We start from the raw sequence: 20,229 nt of genomic DNA on the forward strand, positions 1-20,229 counted from the left end.
ACCTCTGTCAGTGCAGCATTCCTGCAGCACTGCACTGAGCAGTTAGCCTACATTTGGTGTTCATATCTTAGAGTCAAACCTCTCCTCCCCACCTTCTGAGCCAGAGACAAGTTTGCTGCACAAAAGGTTGCTTCAGAAGGTTAGGGGGCATGGAGTTGGGGGTAAGGTGTTAGCGTGGATAGAAGATTGGTTGTCTAATAGGAGGCAGAGAGTTGGTATCAATGGGTGCTATTCTGATGGGTGGTTGGTGACGAGTGGAGTGCTGCAGGGATCGGTGCTGGGGCCTCAGCTATTTACCATTTATATAGATGATCTGGAGGAGGGGGCTGAGTGTAGGGTAACGAAATTTGCTGATGACACAAAGATGAGTGGAAAAGCAAATTGTGCAGAGGGTGTGGAAAGTCTGCAGAGGGATCTGGATAGGCTGAGCGACTGGACGAGGACCTGGCAGATGGAGTACAATGTTAGCAAGTGTGAAGTTATCCACTTTGGCAGAAGTAATAGTAGGAGGGATTACTATTTAAAGGGCAAAAAGCTGCAGCATGCTACGGTGCAGAAGGACCTGGGGGTCCTTGTGCATGAGTCGCAAAAACCCAGTCTGCAGGTGCAGCAGGTGATTGGAAAGATTGGAAAACGGCTAATGTTACGCCGCTGTTTAAAAAAGGTAGCAGGCAAAAGGCAGGGAATTATAGGCCGGTTAGTTTAACGTCTGTTGTTGGAAAAATGCTTGAATCTGTCATCAAAGAAGAAACAGCGAGGCACCTAGAGAAGAATTGTTTGATAGAGCAGACGCAGCACGGATTCGTTACTGGAATTCTATGAGGATGTGACTAGTGTGGTAGACAGAGAGGAACCGGTGGATGTAGTGTTTCTTGATTTTCAAAAGACGTTTGATAAGGTGCCGCACAAAAGGTTGCTTCAGAAGGTTAGGGGGCATGGAGTTGGGGGTAAGGTGTTCGCGTGGATAGAGGATTGGTTGTCTAATAGGAGGCAGAGAGTTGGTATCAATGGGTGCTGTTCTGATTGGTGGTTGGTAACTAGTGGAGTGCCGCAGGGATCGGTGCTGGGGCCTCAGCTATTTACCATTTATATGGATGATCTGGTGGGAGGGGCTGAGTGTAGGGTGACAAAATTTGCTGATGACACAAAGATGAGTAGAAAAGCAAATTGTGCGGAGGGTTTGGAACATCTGCAGAGGGATCTAGATAGGCTGAGCGAGTGGGCGAGGACCTGACAGATGGAGTACAAATGTTAGCAAGTGTGAGGTTATCCACTTTGGCAGGAATGATAGTAGGAGGGATTATTATTTAAAGGGCGAAAAACTGCAGCATGCTACAGTGCAGAGGGACCTGGGGGTCCTTGTGCATGAGTCGCAAAAACCCAGTCTGCAGATGCAGCAGGTGATCAAGAAGGCGAATGGAATGTTGGCCTTTATAGCGAGGGGAATAGAATATAAAAGCAGGGAGGTCTTGCTGCAACTGTACAGGGCACTGGTGAGGCCACAGCTGGAGTACTGTGTGCAGTTTTGGTTGCCGCACATGCGGAAGGATATATTGACCTTGGAGGGAGTGCAGAGGAGGTTCACTAGGCTGATACCAGAGATGAGGGGGTTGGACTATGAAGAGAGACTAAATAGACTGGGTCTGTACTCGTTGGAGTTTAGAAGGATGAGGGGGGATCTTATAGAGACGTGTAAGATAATGAAAGGGATGGATAGGGTCGAGGTGGAGAGATTCTTCCCGCTCAGAAAGGACAGCAGGCCTAGAGGGCACAGCCTCAAGATAAGGGGGGGAGGAGTTTAGATCAGAGTTGAGGAGGAACTTCTTCACTCAAAGGGTGGTGAATCCCTGAAATTCTCTGCCTGTTGAAGTGGTGGAGGCTACCTCGCTAAATATATTTAAGTCACGGGTAGATAGGTTTTTGACAGACAAGGGAATTAAGGGTTATGGGGAGAAAGCGGGAAAGTGGAACTGAACCCACTATCAGATCAGCCATGATCTTATTGAATGGCAGAGCAGGCTCGAGGGGCTAGATGGCCTACTCCTGCTCCTATTTCTTATGTTCTTATGCTACCCATTAAACAACAGCTAAACCAACTACGGAAATTGGAAAGTGGCTGTATTGAAAAGAATGAAAAGAAAAAACTGAGGGTTCTGCAAAATGTCCTACTTCAAACTTCATGGTACAATGGGTTTGCACTTGACTATAAGCTACACAAGTTAGCTCCTTTTTAAAACAAGATCGTTTTTCTTGTTTGATAAAAGTTTGGAGTACTTGCAATTTCTTTCCTCTGTTCTCCCCACTGGGAACAGATAGCCACGAGGTGGAAATGCCAGCACTGGGCTGGGCTGGGCACAGTAAGAAGTCTCATAACACTGGGTTAAAGTCCAACAGCTTTATTTGGAATCACGAGCTTTCGGAGCGCTGCCTCTTCATCAAGCGACTGCCCAATGAAGGAGTAGCGTTCCAAAAGCTCATAATTTCAAATAAAACTGTTGGACTTTAACCCGGTGTTGTGAGACTTCTTTCTGGGAACAGATAGGAGGAAGGAGGTACAGGAGGCGGTTTTTTGAAAGATTGGGCCCATCAAGTGAATAGTAGATGGGTTCTGCAAGTGATCTGAGCTGGGGTGAGGACTTAAAATTGGCTTCATCTCCAGGCATTCAATTATAGCAGGCTTGACAGCAAACCATCACATAATGCAGGTGCATGAATCGGCAAGTTAGGGCAATGCAGAATTTGACCATTGGTGGATAATATGGCATGTCTTGATCTTTTACTCTAGTTGAGGTCTGCAAATAATTACTGGAGAACTTCAGGACTGAGGTCTCCCAGTTTAAGTCCACCAAGCTTGTGACAGCGGGGAACGCTAAGCGGTTTTCTTCCCCTCCTCTGCAGGCTTCACCGGGTTGATGTGCCAGATTGACATTGACGAGTGCGCGAGTACTCCCTGCCAGAACGGAGCCAAGTGTGTCGATAGGCCTAATGGATATGAGTGCAAATGTGCGGAAGGTAAGCCTGTAAATTAATTTCTCACACTCGGGCGTAACCACTTTTAAAACCAAAGTACACCCAGTTACCACTAACACTGCAAAAGCCCAGACACTGCAACACGATGGCTAAGCTGATCCATGGTACAATTTTGTTTGTGATGACTTCACAGTAGAGCAGCATTTCAGTGCTCATGGTTTGCCTGAGGAATTGACCACGTGGATTGTCCCTAAAGTTAAAGCTTATTATTGTCACAAGTAGGCTTAGATTAACATTGCAATGAAGTTACTGTGAAAGTCCCCTAGTCGCCACACTCCAGCGCCTGTTGGAGTACACTGAGGGAGAATTTAGTATGGCCAGTGCACCTAACCAACACGTCTTTTGGACTGTGGGAGGAAACTGGAGCACCCAGAGGAAACCCACCCGGGACACAGGGAGAACGTGCAGACTCCGCACAGACAGTGACCCAAGCTGGGAATTGAACCGGATTCCTGGAGCTGTGAGGCAGCAGTGCAAACACTGTGCCCTCGTGCCTCCCTGTTGATGGTTATGGATGGTAGCTGGCAAGAGTCCAAGCAGGAGGGGATATAATTTTCTGGTACCAAAAATTGCTAATAAACTCTTATTGAGTGGTGGGAGTAAGAAAGTAATTTGCCCTACAATCCTGTGGAGAACAAGCAGGGCAGCACAGTGGTTAGCACTGCTACCTCACAGCACCAGGGACCAAGGTTCAATTCCCAGCTTGGGTCACTGTCTATACGGAGTCTGCACATTCTCCCTGAATCTGCGCGTGGGTTTCCTCCAGGTGCTCCGGTTCCCCCCCCACAGCCCGAAAGAAGTGCAGGTTAGGTGCATTGGCCGTGCTAAGTTCTCCCTCAGTGTACCCGAACAGACAGCAGAGTGTGATGACTAGGGGATTTTCACAGTAACTTCATTACAGTGTGAAAGTGAGACTACTTGTGACACTAATAAATAAACTTTAAAAAAGCTTCACAGTAACTTCATTACAATGTTAATGCAAGCCTACTTGCAATACTCATAAATCAACTAAATGGAAACTATTTTATACAGATAAACTGCAGTTTCTGTAGGGTATCTCTTGGCCCAAAATGGGGCATGTTTTTCTTGATGCTTCCTACTCTGTGCACCTTATCACACACCCCAGTACCACGACTGACAGGCCAGCTACCAAACAGTAAAGATGTAATAAGTCCACTTCTGTAATTCTTGTGTGGCTGGAATGTTATCCTCCTGGTATTATTTCCATGAATTTAGGCCTTTAAGGATGAAACTGGTGTACACACGTTAGCAGGAGCTGCCTTTACTCAAATCTCAAAATGCAATAAAGGAAATTTGGGTCCTACATTGAACTTGATGTTACTGCCAAATAATTAACCTCCATTAAATAGCTGGAATTCCAGCTACTGATTCATTGATTTACCTCATTCCAATTGAGGAGTTAAAGAGAAGCTTTTTTTTTGACCAGTTTTCAGAAGATGTTAAATTTATATACAGATGAGTTGAAGAAAAATAAAACATCTTGAGGGACTGACACTAACAAGGCCCTTCAATAGATAAAGCTGTATTGTTCAAGCTAGCCTGATTAGTATTCACAGGATCTGGACCCAGGCACCAGGGAAGCCTATTGGATATGATGTCTATTGTGCTGACAGCTCATAGAATATTCTGTTGAACAATAGCAGGTTTGTGCTATTTTTTTCCAGCCCCTTTTTTTTTGCTCCCTGCCACAGGGCCTCAGATCAGTCCTGAGGTGGCACATGGAGCGAATGTGAGAACCAATTTCGCTGCCTATTTGTCAGGCACTAACACAGAAACTGCAGACAAATTGCACTCATTGCACAATAAATTAGAGGTAGTTCTAACAGGAAAACATTTTAGGATTTTATATATATATATATATATATATATATGTGTGTGGAGATTGTACCCTGGCAGGATATAACTTGGCTAACCCGCACATCCAAAGATGTGCATGTTAGGTTGATTGACCATGCTAAATTAACCCTAGTGTCATGACGATTAGCAGGGTAAATATGAGGGGTTACGAGAATAGGGCCTGGGTGGGATTGTGGTCGGTGCAGACTGGATGGGCCAAATGGCTGCCTTCTGTACTATAGGGATTCTATGATCTTTCTATGATTTCTAATGTGCTACTGTTTTAACATTAATGGATAAATGTGTAGCTGAGCCTAATGGATCAGTTAATTCTTAACTACTGGCCTGATGGATCTTATGAATTTTGCCCAAAATTCACCACAGATTCCCCCCTTTCTATTTTATTTGCCCATGGTTTCCCCTGGTTACGATGGCAATGATTCAGGCCAACCTGCCCCCTTCCCAGACTGAGCAGCACAGTGGTTAGCATTGCTGCCTCATAGCATCAAAAACCCTGGTTTGATTCCCGACTAGGGTAATTGTCTGTGTTGAGTTTGCATGTTCTCCCCGTGTCTGCGTGGGTTTTCTCCAGGTGCTCTAGTTTCGTCCCACAGTCCAAAAGATGTGCTGGTTAGGGTGCATTGGCCATGCTAAATCTCTCCTTAGTGTAACCGAACAGATGCCAAAATGTAGCAACTGGGGGATTTTCACAGAAACTTCATTGCAGTGTTAATGTAAGCCTATTTGTGAAACTAACAAACAGACTGACCACTGGAGGCAACAGCCCTCGCCTCTATTCTCAGGTCAATGTCCCCTCCCTCAGCAAAGCGTCCTACTGACATGACCATCATTGTGGACCAATTCCAATTAACATGACCATCATTGTGGACATTCTCCCCCACTGTTTCTAGAACCATTGCCCAAAACTAAGCAAGCTAGCTCATTCTTGCAGGTACTGGTGGGTCCATATCTGGAGCACTGTGAGCAGTTTTGGTCTCCTTAGTTAAGGAAAGATATTGGCCGGAATTTTACTGCCTTGTCTGCCCCGATTCTTGGGGCAGGCGAGACTCGCAGAATGGCCTTCTCCGTTGGCCTTGGGAGGTCAAGGAGATAAAATTCCAGCAGTTATTTCATTGGAGACAGTTCACTCCGATGATCCTGGATTGTCTTGTGAGGAAAGGTTAAACAGGTTGGGACTCATTGGAATTGAGAAGAACGAGAGGTGATCTCCCACAATCCAAAGATGCACGGGTTAGGTGGGATTGGCCATGCCAAATTGCCCCTTACTGTCAGGTGGACTAGCTAGGATAAATGTATGGGGATAGGGCCTAGGTGGGATTGTGGTTGGTGCAGATCCAATGGGCTGAATGGCCTCCTTCTGCACTGTAGGGATTCTGTGGGTCCTTTATTGTTTGACTGGTTTATTTTCTCATTGCAGGTTTTGAGGGGAAACTGTGCGAGAGGAATATTGATGACTGCAGCCCTGACCCCTGTCATCATGGAACGTGTGCTGATGGCATTGCCAGCTTCACATGCCACTGTGAACCTGGGTACACCGGTTACCGCTGTGAGAATCAGATCAATGAGTGCCATAGCAATCCATGCCAGAACTCTGGCAAGTGCATCGACCTGGTGAATAAATACATCTGTCACTGCCAACAGGGAACTTCAGGTAACAATCAAAACCAATTCTTGGTCTATGTTATTGCTTTCACTTCCTCTCTCATTTTTGATCTACTCACGGCATGGCGGCACAGTGGTCAGCATTGCTGCCTCACAGTGCCAGGGACCCTGGTTCGATTCCAGGCATTGGATCACTGTCAATGTGAAGTTTGCACGTTCTCTGCCATCTCTGTGTGAGTTATCCCCAAATGTTCTGGTTTCCTCCAAATGTACAAGATGTGCAGGCTAGGTGGATTGGCCATTCTAAATTGCCACTTGGTGTCAGGGGAGCTAGCAGGATAAATATGTGGGGTTACAAGGATAAGGGCTGGGTGGATCCAAAGATGCACAGGGAAGGTTGATTGGCCATTCTCACTTAACCCTAGTGTCAGAGGGATTAACAGGGTAAATATGAGGGGTTATGGGGATAGTTTGGGTGGAATTGTGGTCAGTGCAGAGTCGATGGATCAAATGGCCTCCTTCTGCACTGTAGGGATTCAGTGATTCTGTATTTCGGACTACTCCAATGCTCAGTGAGTGACTAGCCCTTGACCTCAGATTCCCAAATGTTACTCTTGGGCTGCCCTCTAGGGAGTGCTCAAGAATAACCCAGTGGGGACCAAAGCATTGGGGCCTGTTTTATCTGCCTCCTCTCCATTGCTGGCTCGCAACGTAATTCCACACTACCAGCCTCACCCACTGCCCTTTGAAAAGCAGCAAAGAAACTCAAACACTTCCATTACAGTTTAATTAAAGAATCTTCAAGCTTCACAAAGGTGTGAGATGATGCATTTTGACAGGAGGGATAGAGAGAGGGAATATGGACTTAATGGCCAGAATTTTACCACTTCGCCAGAATTGGGGCAGGCGAGGCTTGCAGAACGAAATTCCCTGATGGGCCTCGGACAGGATCTTAAGAGCCTCGGGTGGGCAAGGCAGTAAAATTCCCTCACAGTTCCAACAAGTGTTCAGTGGTAGTGGTTCCTGGGGTGTTTTTATGTGCAGATCTTTGAAGGCAGCTGGACATACTGAGAGAATGGTCAGGAAAGCATGTGAGATCCTAAGCTTCATAAAGAGAGGTATTAGGTACAAATGTAGGAGAAGTTTTGCTGAACCTTTTGAAAGATCTGGTTAGGCCACTACTGTGGCATTGCATTGCAGTTCTGGTCCCCCGACTTGAAGGATGTGAGGGTTTTTGAGCAGGGGCTGGGGAGATACCCCAGGGATGAGGGATTTTAGCGGCAGGGTAAAGTAGAGGATTGAGCATCGTTGTGAATTATTGTCACTCAGATTCAGTCACTGGGCGGCCTGGGGAGTTTTCAGGTTCTGACTCCCAGCTGCACAGTTATAAACCTTTCTCTCTCAATCTTGACTTTGTTTGAGGCGAGTGTTTTTATAGAACAGGAAGGAATATTGGTGGCAACATGGCTGTGCAATCAGATGGGTTTGAGGTGACCAATCAGCATATTGAGAAGTGTTAAACCATACCAGCTTCCCTGTTATTTGTTAAATAAGCCTGATGTTAGAGGTGTTGTTGGAGCATGACAGAATAGACTCCTTCCTGGCTTTTCACTGTGTTGCTATTTGAGTGTTTCATTGGCATTTGTACCATTAATTGCAGGTGTCAACTGTGAGATTAACCATGATGACTGTGCCAGTGAACCCTGCGATTATGGGATCTGCCAGGATGGCATTAACCGCTATGATTGTATCTGCAAACCAGGCTTCACAGGTGAGTACACCTGCTTTCAGCTCGATGGAATTGAATTCTGCAGTTAACGCCACTTTTTTGATACCTTGTTCACTGAGCTGGAGATGCCGGCGTTGGACTGGGGTGGGCACAGTAAGAAGTCTCAACACCAGATTAAAGGGGCAGCACGGTGGCATAGTGGTTAGCACTGTTGCCTTCTAGGGCTAGGGAGCCAGATTCAATTCCCAGCTTGGGTCACTGTCTGTGTGGAGTCTGCACATTCTCCCCATGTCTGCGTGGGTTTCCTCTCCCAGTCTAACAATGTGTGGGTTAGGTACTAAATTGCCCCTTAGTGTCAGGGGTACAAGCCAGGGTAGATGCATGGCGTTATGGGGATAGGACCTGGGTGGGGTTCTGGTTGGTGCAGATGGGCCGAATAGCCTCCTTCTGCACTGTAGGGACTCTATGAAAGCCCAACTGGAATCATGAGCTTTCAGAGCACTGCTCCTTCATAGACATAGAAACATAGAAGATAGGAGCAGGAGGAGGCCACTTGGCCCTTCGAGCACACTCAACCATTCATCACGATCATGGCTGATCATCCAACTCAGTAGCCTGATCCTGTTTTCTCCCCGTAACCTTTGATTCCATTCGCCCCAAGTGCTACACTTTGCCACCTTTTGAATACATACCTGATGAAGGAGCATACCTGATAAACCTGCTGGACTTTAACCTGGTATTGTGAGACTTCTTACTGAAAAGCATGAGTGTGCAAGGCCCTGCCAGTAGAATCTGCTGGGAGTGGAAGGGCTGGCAATGTTCGCCATAAATCTGCTGCTGGGATTTTTTCAACTCTCGTCCTCATTGAGCTTGTAAGCAAGTCACTTGATTCTTTCAGGCCCGCAATGTAACCTTGAAATTAACGAGTGTGCGTCGAACCCTTGTCGGAATGGTGGAACCTGCATCGATGGCGAGGACGGCTTCTCTTGCCTCTGTCCAGATGGCTACCATGATGCCCTATGTTACTCCGAGGTGGATGAGTGCAGCAGCAGTCCCTGTGTGCACGGGACTTGTCACGATGACATCAATGGGTAAGGCCACCAAAAGCAAAGCACCAGAGAATTCCCAGCCTTTCTCTCCCTGTTTTCAGGTCAGCAGCTGTGGCTCTGCTTCGGCTGCCCAGATGTGCCTCATTCCTCAATGCTGTTTGCCCCTCCCCGTTAATTCGAGAAGAAATAAAAGAGGTCATTTTAACTTAAGTCTCTCAATGTTTGCTGTCCATGGGGTGAAATCTTACCAAGAAATAACAGTGTTTTTATCGAATCATAGAATCCCTACAGTGCAGAAGGAGACCATTTGGCCCATCGAGTCTGCACTGACTGCGGTCCCACTCAGGCCCTATCCCCTTGCACTTACCCCAGCTAGTCCCTCTGACATTAAGGCTCAATTTATTTGATTTGATTTGATTTATTATTATTGTCATGTGTATTAGTATACAGTGAAAAATATTGTTTCTTGCGCGCTATACAAAGCATACCAATCATAGAGAAGGAAAGGGGACAGTGCAGAATGTGGTGTTAAAATCATAGCTAGGGTATAGAGAAAGATCAACTTAATGTGAGGTAGGTCCATTCAAAAGTCTGATAACAGCAGGGAAGAACCTGTTCTTGAGTCGCTTGGTACGTGACCTCAGAGCATGACCAATCCACCTAACTGGCACGTCTTTCAGACTGTGGGAGGAAACCAAAGCACCCGGAGGAAACCCACACAGACACGGGGAGAATGTGCAGACTCCACACAGACAGTGACTCAAGCCTGGAATCGATCCTAGGTCCCTGGTGTTGTGAGGCAGCACTGCTAACCACTATGCCACCCCGAATCTCCAGATCTTATCACATTCTGTCACAAAGAAACAGGTTGGTGTGTTTCACACTGTCACATAGAGGAGCAGCCTCAAACTACTGGCAAAGCCTGGCTGCACGGAAATCAGGGCGCTATATTTAAGAGTGCCCTGATTGGACCACATACTCACCCCTCCATCATAGAGGTCTCAGAGGCTCCCTACATCCCCCCTCCCCCTCCCTCAATCAGAGCCAGCATTCATCACCCTCCCCCCAAATACCAGACCCCCTTTCCCCAACCCCTCTATGCACACAGTCAATACCGGCACCACCCCATCTATTTTTCCCTGAACATGGGAGGTCTTGAATAATATAGTTCTTTGTTCAAATGTATTGGAATCCTGATTATGTCACTAGTGAGTAGTGGCCAGAATCAAAAGCCACGATCTTGCTGGCCCCTCTTGGGCCCTGGCCACTTTTCCCATGGACAAAGAGAGCGGGCTCAAGATTGCCCCCGTGATCTCAAGAGAATTAAATTGGTACCAAGTGTAAAACGCATATTGCATTAAATCCAATCCATTTTCTGATGGGTGGGTAAGGTTAAAATACCCCTTAAATATTTGCCTGCTACTCCTCCCAATGTCCTGCTCTCCTCAGGGTGTTGATTCTTGCTGCTGTTGTTTTCTCTAATCCTCTGGACGTTGCCACAGCTGCTACTGTTAAAACCTGACCCCATACTCCAAGTTAAAGTCTACAGTTTATTTATTGGTGTCACAAGTAGACTTACATTAACATTGCAATGAAGTTACTGTGAAAATCCCCGACTTGCCACACTCCGGCACCTGTTCGGGTACACTGAGGGAGAATTTAGCACCTAACCAGCACGTTTTCCAGACTGAGGGAGGAAACCGGAGCACCCGGAAGAAACTCACACAGCCATGGGGAGAATGTGCAGACTCCGCAGAGACAGTGACCCAAGGAATCGAACCCAGAGTCCTGGTGCTGTGAGGTAGCAGTGCAAACCACTGTGCCACCGTGCTGCCCACGTTCCAGGGTTCAGAGAATTGCGAGATGAATTAGAACGCTATGTAATGCACGCCTCGTTTGTGTGGCCTAGCAGTGGGTTTACAGGTCCATGATCGGAAGCCGAAATCCTGCCTACACACCTTACGGTGCTGAGAGCGGTTAGCTTTCAAACCAGGTGGACTAATTTGAATGAACAAACCTGGGCGTGTATGTGTGTGTGTGTGTGAGAGAGAGTGTATGTGTGTGTGTGTTTGCGTCTAAGAGAAAGAGTGTGTGTGTGTGTGTGTGCGCGTGTGTGTGTATGTGTATGTGCATGCCCTTGCTCCCTCCCTTCTCCCTTTTCTCTCCTCCCTGCTCTTCCTTTTCTCACTGTCTTTCTGGTGTCTCTTTCTCCCTCCTTCTGTCTTTCTCTCATTTTTCTCTCTCCTCCCTCTCAATCTCCCTCTTGCTCTCCTCTCCATTGTTGAATCTGAAGGCAGCTTTTCTTTTCCTTCTTGCCTCATGATCCTTTTGTCTTTGGTTGCTTCGCTGTTCACATTCGAACAATTTCACTTCAGGTACAAGTGCAAGTGTGAGGCGGGATGGACAGGAATGAACTGTGATATCGACGAGGATGAGTGTGAATCCAACCCCTGCCAGAATGGAGGGAGCTGCTCTGACCTGGTGAATGGCTACATTTGTAAATGCAAGGAGGGTTTTCGAGGTATGTTAAATAGGCCTACACTTCCTCATACACCGTTATAACCTGGTCCATTAATCCACTGAGCTGGTAAAGATAACACGATGGTTTTAATAGATAGCTCACGTGCCCATCGTTTGAAATATAAATAAATCAAATCTTACAGTTCAGGAGGAGGCCTTTTGGCCCATTGCACCTGTGAAAGAGCTATCCAATTAATCCCAGCTTTTTTCCCATCGCCATGAAAATTCCTCCTTTCCCTTAAAGCCCATTACTTTTTTAAAAAAGGTGCTGTTTTCTATTCATCCATACAATCTCTACAGTGCAGAAGGAGGCCATTCGGCCCATCAAGCCCAACAACAACCCCACCCAGGCCCTATTCCCGTAACCCCACATATTTGCCCTGCTAATCCCCCTGACATGAGGGTCAATTTAGCATGGCTAATCAACCTAACCAGCGCATTTTTCGGACTGTAGGAGGAAACCAGAGCACCTGGGGAAACCCATGCAGACACAGGGAGAAAGTGCAAACTCCACACAGACAGTGACCCGAGGCCAGAATTGAACTCAGGTCCCTGGCTGGCATTGTGAGGCAGCAGTGCTAACCATTGTGCTACCGTGCCATCTGCCATTAACCTAGTCCATTAATCCATAAAGCCGGTAAAGATAATATAACGTGATGGTTTTAGTACATAGCTCACATGCCTATCATTTGAAATATAAATAAATCAAACCATACAGCTCAGGAGGAGGCCTTTTGGCCTATTGCGCCTGTGTCAGTTCTTTGAAAGAGCTATCCAATTAATCCCAACTTTTTTCTAATCGCCCTGAAAATTCCTCATTCTCCTTAACTTTTTTAAAAAGGTGCTGTTGAATCTGTTGCCACCATTCATCCATACAATCCTACAATCCCTACAGAGCAGAAGGAGGCCATTTGGCCCATCAAGTCTGCACTGACCACAATCCCACCCAGGCCCTATACCCATAACCCCACACATTTATCCTAGCCAATTCCCCTGACGCTAGGTCAATTTAGCACAGCCAAGCAACCTAACCCGCACTTACTTGGACTATGGGAGGAAACTGGAGCACCCAGAAGAAACCCATGCAGACAGGGGGAAAGAGAGCAAACCCTACACAGACTGAGACCCGAGGTCGGAATTGAAGCCGGGTCCCTGGCGCTGTGAGGTAGCAGTGCCAACCACTGTGCCACCGTACCTCCCACCATCCTTTCGGGCAGTGCCTCAACAGTTCCATAACATTACAACTCACTGCCTAAAGATTCTTTGGAAATCATTCATGGGATGTCAGCATCGCTGGCTAGGCCCAGCACTTGTTGCCCTTTCCTAATTACCCTTTTTTCCATTGCACAAACAATGCAGAGATACCTTTGTTACTACAATATGTTGTGCCTGTTTTTAATTTCACCATCCTCCTTCAGCAAGTGTCCCCAAAGCTGGGCATCACTGAGCCACTTCCAAGCTGTGGTCTAACTGAAAAATGCAATTTGATTTTTTTACACAGGCCAGCACTGCCAAGTCAATGTCAATGATTGTGCGTCAAATCCTTGCTTAAACAAAGCAACCTGTGTGGATGGGATTGCCAGTTACACTTGCCAGTGCAAACTGCCTTATACAGGTAAGAACCCAACCTCCCGAACTCTGATCACCTTAGTAGTCACGGCAACAATGAAAAGAGATTTGTTCCTTTTTGGCTTTACTTTTTATTGCACTCTTTAATTGTCCTCGTTAATGAGCAGCTCAGAGTCACAAAGGGTCAAGTTGCAAGGACCTGTGGCTCCCTGCGCAGGGTTAGAGCGCTGTCGGGGGATGAAGGGAATTTTCATAGCAACTTCATTGCAGTGTTAGTGCAAACGTAGTTGTGACACAATAAATAAACTTTAAAGCATTCTTGCATGCTAATGTTTCACTTGCAAGTGGGACCACCAGAATGCTTCCTGTTAATGATTAATATGAGTCGCTCTTCAATTGTATTTGCCGGATTGTTGTGTAAATAGCATGCATGGCTACGTGCAAGAAAGCGGCTTCTAGTTCGAAGCAGTCTTCAGCTGTATGTGTGACAGGACTTGCCAACTTTTACCGAGTTTGGTTGCCTTTCTGTAGAGCGTGTGGGTGACTCAGCCTCTGTCACCGTAACAGGAGAGCTTATTACTTTTCAAAATGATCAAGTTCCACAGCAAGCTTGTGTCTAGGCTCCTTTATTTTCATGAATCCTTTGGAATCTGTTTGCAGATCTGCAGATTAAGGTTAACGTGTGGGTTCAGTCAGCAGTTAGCGAGGCAAATGCAGTGTTAGCATTCATGTCAAGGGGGCTAGAATACAAGAGCAACAATGTACTTCTGAGGCTGTGTAAGGCTCTGGTCAAACCCCATTTGGAGTACTGTGAGCAGTTTTGGGTCCCGTATCTCAGGAAGGATATGCTGGCCTTGGAAAGAGTCCAGAGGAGATTCACAAGAATGATTCCTGGAATCAAGAGCTTGTCATATGAGGAACGGTTGCAGGCTCTGGGTCTGTACTCGATGGAGTTTAGAAGGATGAGGGGGGATCTTATTGAAACTTACAGGATACTGCGAGGCCTGGATACAGTGGACATGGACAGGATGTTTCCAGTAGTCGGAGGGCACAACCTCAGGCTAAAGGGACGATCCTTTAAAATAGAAATGAGGAGGAATCTCTTCAGCCAGAGAGTGGTGAATCTGTGGAACTCTTTGCCGCCGAAGACTGTGGAGGCCAGGTCATTGAGTGTCTTTAAGACAGAGATAGATAAATTCTTAATTAATAAGGGGATCAGGAGTTGTGGGGAAAAGGCAGGAGAATGGGGATGAGAAAAATATCAGCCATGATTGAATGGTGGAGCAGACTCGATGGGCTGAGTGGCTGCATTCTGCTGCTATGTCTTATGTCTTATTTCAGTGCCATATTGGACAGTTCAGGATTTTACCATGACTCTGTGACTATTAGTCTCACAACACTAGGCTGAAGTCCAACAGGTTTATTTGGTATCACGAGCTTTATCTGGTGAGGACAGAGGGAATGGTAAAGGCCTAATGGTATTATCGCTAGATTATTAATCCAGAAACTCAGCTAATGTCCTGGGGACCACGGCAGACGGTGAAATTTGAATTCAATAAAACATATCTGGAATTAAGAATCTACTGATAACCAAGAAACCATTGTCGCATGTCAGAAAAACCCATCCAGTTCACTAATGCCCCTTTAGGGAATGAAATCTGTTCTCCTTACCTGGTCTGGCCTACAGGTGGCTCCAGAGCCACAGCAATGTGTTGACTCTGAACTACCCTCCAAGGGCAACTAGGGATGGGCAATAAATGCTGGCCAGCCAGCGATGCGCATGTCCCACAAATGAATAAAAAGTAAAACAATCCCACCCGAGGCCTCACATATTTACTCTACAAATCCTCCTGACACTAAGAAACAATTTGGTACGGCCAATCAACCTAACCCACACATCTTTGGACTGTGGGAGAAAACCAGAGCACCTGGAGGAAACCACGCAGACAGGGGGAGAATGTGCAAATTCCACACAGACAGTGACCTGAGGTGGGAATTGAACCTGGGTCCCTGGCGCTGTGAGGCGGCTGTGCTAACCGTTCTGCCATTGTGCCGTCCGTGTTGTGGTCACCAAACGTAGTTGTCACTAATTGCTGTTGTACATTAATAGTTCAGCAACTCACGTCAAGATATTCATTGTGGCTGATATTGTCTGCTTCTGAGTGACATTAGACGTGAAAGGATCACCAACCACTATCCGTGAACAATAAGAGGGAGGATTGTTTGCCCCACAGTGCCCTATTTACCATACATTTATTCACATACTAAGTTTTGAATCATGACTAAATTGTAGATTACCCAAACTGTTCATTACAATGAAACCAAAAGGATATATTGGGGTCCAAACTAATCATGACCATAGCTTGAGCCCCGAGATAGAGTCATAGAAGTTTACAGGCCCTTCAGCCCAAACTTGTCCATGCTGCCCTTTTTTTTAACCACTAAGCTGATACCTAATCTTGCATTTGGCCCATATCCCTCTAAACCTACCTTACCCATGTAACTGTATAAATATTTCTTAGAAGACAAAATTGTACCCACCTCTACTACTACCTCTGGCAGCTCATTCCAGACACTCACCACCGTCCATGTGAAAAAGATTGCTCTTCTGGACCCTCTTGTGTCTCTCCCTCTCACCTTAAACCTATGCCTTCTAGTTTTAAACTCCCCTACCTTTGGGAAAAGATATTGACTATCCAGCTGAGCTATGCCCCTCATTATTTTATATACCTCTATAAGGTCACCCCTCAGCCTCCTATGCTCCAAGGAAAAAAGTCCCAGTCTATCCAGCCTCTCCTTATAACTCAAACCATCAATTCCCGGTAGCATCCTAGTAAATCTTTTCTGCACTCTTTCTGGTTTAGTAATAACCTTTCTATAATAGGGTGACCAGAATTGCACACAGTATTCCACGTGTGGCCTTACCAATGTCTTGTACAACTTCAACAAGATGTCCCAACTCCTAAAGAGCCTGTTTCCATGCTGCAAACCTCTATGACTCTAACTCGAGCAGCTTTAAGGAGTGAGTCCTGTTAGCACAGTGTTGTCTGTTCAATAATCCAAGGGTGAAATTTGCTGCTGTGTCTCCCCGTAGGACCAAACTGTGAGAACGTGCTGGTTCCGTGTTCGCCCAACCCATGTGAGAATGGAGGTGTTTGTGAGCACACCCTGGACTATGAGGATTTTGTGTGCACCTGTGCAGAGGGATGGCAAGGTAAAACAGGCATCCCCCAGCGCGGTATGAAGATAGTAATTTAGTGCGGTGAACGCTCACTGACATTCAGAGGGAAATGGTCGGTGTTCTTTACCACTTTCTGCCTCTCTCCCTCCTTTCGCTTCAGGACGGGTCTGTCAAGTGGATGTGGACGAGTGTGCAGCCAATCCCTGCAGAAATCAAGGCTCCTGCACCAACACATTGGGAAACTACATCTGTGTATGTCAGCCCGGGTTCACAGGGCGTGACTGTGAAACAGACATCAATGATTGTACTCCCAGTAAGTATTTACTTCAGCTACAGTAAAATCTCTTTGATGTTAAACAAAGAAAAGCTTTCAATGTTTGAACATCAGGCCTGAGTTCAAATCCCACCACGTCATCTGGGGAAATTAAGTTTAGTTAATTAGGAAACTCGCAAATAAAAAAATTGTGATGATCATGAGAATATTGGATTCCATAAGTACTCATCTGGTTCACTAATGTCCTTTAGGGAACAAAATCTGCCATCCTTACCCGGTCTGGCCTACATGTGACTCCATACCCATAGCAGTGCAGTGGACTCGTAACTGCATCTCTGAAATGGCTGGACATGTCGCAAAGTTAGATTCCGTAAGGTGGACAACAAATGCTGGCTTTGCCAACATTTTTTTAATTCTTTGGTGGGATGTGGGCGTCACTGACTGGCCAGCATTTATTGTCCATCCCTAGTTGCCTGAGGGCAGGTGAGAATCAACCACATTGCTGTGGCTCTAGAGTCACATATTGGTCAGACCAGGTAAGGACGGCAGATTTCCTTCCCTAAACGGACATCAGTGAACCAGATGCATTTTCCGACAATGGTTTCATGGTCATCAGTAGATTCTTAATTCCAGATAATTTGTATTGAATTCAAATTCCACCATTGGCCATGGCAGGATTCGAACCTGGGTCCCAGAACATTAGCTGAGTTTCTGAATTAACAGTCTAGCAATAATAGCACTAGGCCATCGCCTCCCCATAAGTTTAAAGCCTATTTATTAGTGTCACAAGTCAGCTTACATTAACATTGCAGTGAAGTTACAGTGAAAACCCCCTAGTTGCCGCACTCCGGCACCTGTTCGTGTACACTGAGGGAGAATTTAGCACGGCCAATGCACCTACAAAAAAACAGTAACGTGAAACCACAGCCTGTGTCTAAGCCAGATAAACTGGGAGATATGCAAGTTGCTGAATAAGATTCTCATTCTAGTCTTGCCGCTCCCTATCTATGTAACCTCCTCCAGCCCCATAAGATCTCTTCCAACCATGACCTCTTGAGCATCCAGAAATTTGTTTGGAATATCATTGTCTGAGCCCCAGGTTCTAAATTGACCTTCCTACAGATCCCTTGCTCTCTGTCCTCCTTTAATGCCCTCCTTGGAGACTATGCCTTGACTCATTTTTTTGTCAGCCCCTTGAGAAATGGCCTTGTTGGTTCACTTTTGGTCTGGTTATGCTTCTGTGAAGTGGGTGAGGACGTTTTCAAATTAAAGACACAACATAAATGGATTTGATTTAGTATTGTCACATGTATTAGTGAGAAGTATTGTTCCTTGCGTGCTATACAGACAAAACATACTGTTCATATAGAAGGAAAGGAGAAGATGCAAAATGTAATGTCACAGTCATAAGAACGTAAACACATAAGAAATAGGAGCAGGAATAGGCCATCTAGCCCTTCGAGCATGTCCCGCCATTCAATAAGATCATGGCTAATCTGAAGTGGATCAGTTCCACTTTCCCGCTTTCTCCCCATAACCCTTAATTCCCTCGTCTGTCAAAAACCTATCTACCTGTGACTTAAATATATTTAGCGAGGTAGCTTCCACCACTTCAATGGGCAGAGAATTCCAGAGATTCACCACCCTTTGAGTGAAGAAGTTCCTCCTCAACTCTGATTTAAACTGCACACACACACACCCCCCCCCCCATCTTGAGGCTGTTTCCTCTAGTCCTGCTATCCTTTCTAAGCGGGAAGAATCTCTCTACCTCTACCCTATCCATCCCCTTCATTATCTTATACGTCTCTATAAGATTCCCCCTCATCCTTCTAAACTCCAACGAGTACAGACCCAGTCTATTAATGTCTCTTCATAGTCCAACCCCCTCATCTCCGGTATCAGCCTAGTGAACCTCCTCTGCACTCCCTCCAAGGCCAATATATCCTTCCGCAAATGCGGCAACCAAAACTGCACACAGTACTCCAACTGCGGCCTCACCAGTACCCTGTACAGTTGCAGCAAGACCTCCCTCCTTTTATATTCTATCCCCCTTGCTATAAAGGCCAACATTCCATTTGCCTTCTTAATCACCTGCTGCACCTGCAGACTGGGTTTTTGTGACTCGTGCACAAGGACCCCGAGGTCCCTCTGCACTGTAGCATGCTGCAGCTTTTCGCCTTTTAAATAATAATCCCTCCTACTATTATTTCTGCCAAAGTGGATAACCTCACACTTGCTAACTTGCAGTCATAGTTAAGGTGTAGAAAAAGAGCAACTTAATGTGAGCTAGGTCCATTCAAGAGTCTGACAGCAGCAGGGAAGAAGCTATTCCTGAGTCGGTTGGTGTGTGATCTCAGACTTTTGTATCTTTTTCCCGACAGAAGAAGGTGGAAGAGAGAATGTCTGGGGTGCGTGGGATCCTTAATTATGCTGGCTGCTTTTCAGAAGCAGCAGGAAGTATAGATGGAGTCAATGGATGGGAGGCTGGTTTGCGCGATAGATTGGGCTTTGTTCACGATCCTTTGTAGTTTCTTGTGGTCTTAGACAGAGCAGGAGCCATACCAAGCTGTGATACAACCAGAAAGGATGCTCTTTGTGGTGCATATGTAAGAGTTGGTGAGAGTTGTAGTGACATGCCAAATTTCCTTAGTCCCTTGGAAGTTGCTGTGGTTGAATTGTATTTCACTATAATCAAGCTGTGAATCCCAAATCCCACTCCAGTGACTTCAGCACAGAATTTAGTCTCAGCACTCCAGTGTCATTATGATGGGGTGTTAACCTGGGACCATGTCTGCCCTCTCAGGGGGGAACGTAAAACGAACCTACAGCACTATTTTTAAGGAGAACGGTACAGAGGGTGGGGGGGGTGATTGGTCTCAACCCTCTAATGTCTCAATCAAAGTTTTATCCCACAACCAACATCAATTTACTGTCTTTTTTGGGTGCTGCTGCGTTTCTTATCCTTTTTTTATTCATTCGTGGGACATGGGCATCGCTGGCTGGGCCAGCATTTATTGCCCATCCCCAAATGCCCTTAAACTGAGTGACTTACTGGGCTACTTCAGAGAGCAGTTGAGAGTCAACCACATTCTTGTGGCTCTGGAGTCACATGTAGGCCAGACCAGGTAAGGAAGGCAGATTTCCTTCCTTAAAGGGGCATTAGTGACCCAAATGGGTTTTCCCAACAATGGTTTCATGGTCATCAGTAGATTCTTAATTCCAGATATCTGTCGCCATAGCAGTTTGTCAAGTGATTTGGGACATTCTGGGCGGGATTTTAAGGCCTCGCTTGTTAGAATGTAACCGGTGACAACTTTGTATAGGACATAATGTGACCAATAATGTCAAGCTGTAAGGGTCAGCTGACCCAGTAAACCATGGAACCAATCACAGAATG

The 20,229-nt window shown here is 46.1% G+C and overlaps 1 protein-coding gene across 1 annotated transcript in view; it reads left to right on the forward strand.

The window, feature by feature from the left end:
• notch3 (notch receptor 3) overlaps nucleotides 1–20,229 on the forward strand; it is a 209,319-nt gene that overhangs the window by 143,719 nt on the left and 45,371 nt on the right. The window contains exons 10-17 of the mRNA XM_080216675.1: nucleotides 2,899–3,012; nucleotides 6,326–6,559; nucleotides 8,171–8,281; nucleotides 9,138–9,330; nucleotides 11,664–11,809; nucleotides 13,310–13,423; nucleotides 16,472–16,591; nucleotides 16,719–16,871. Coding sequence (XP_080072801.1) covers nucleotides 2,899–3,012; nucleotides 6,326–6,559; nucleotides 8,171–8,281; nucleotides 9,138–9,330; nucleotides 11,664–11,809; nucleotides 13,310–13,423; nucleotides 16,472–16,591; nucleotides 16,719–16,871 — 1,185 coding nt within the window. The remainder of the gene's footprint in view (nucleotides 1–2,898; nucleotides 3,013–6,325; nucleotides 6,560–8,170; nucleotides 8,282–9,137; nucleotides 9,331–11,663; nucleotides 11,810–13,309; nucleotides 13,424–16,471; nucleotides 16,592–16,718; nucleotides 16,872–20,229) is intronic.

The sequence above is a fragment of the Carcharhinus amblyrhynchos genome, chromosome 33 (genome assembly GCF_965287045.1).
Source record: "Carcharhinus amblyrhynchos chromosome 33, sCarAmb.v2.hapA, whole genome shotgun sequence".
Taxonomy (NCBI): Eukaryota; Metazoa; Chordata; class Chondrichthyes; order Carcharhiniformes; family Carcharhinidae; genus Carcharhinus; species Carcharhinus amblyrhynchos.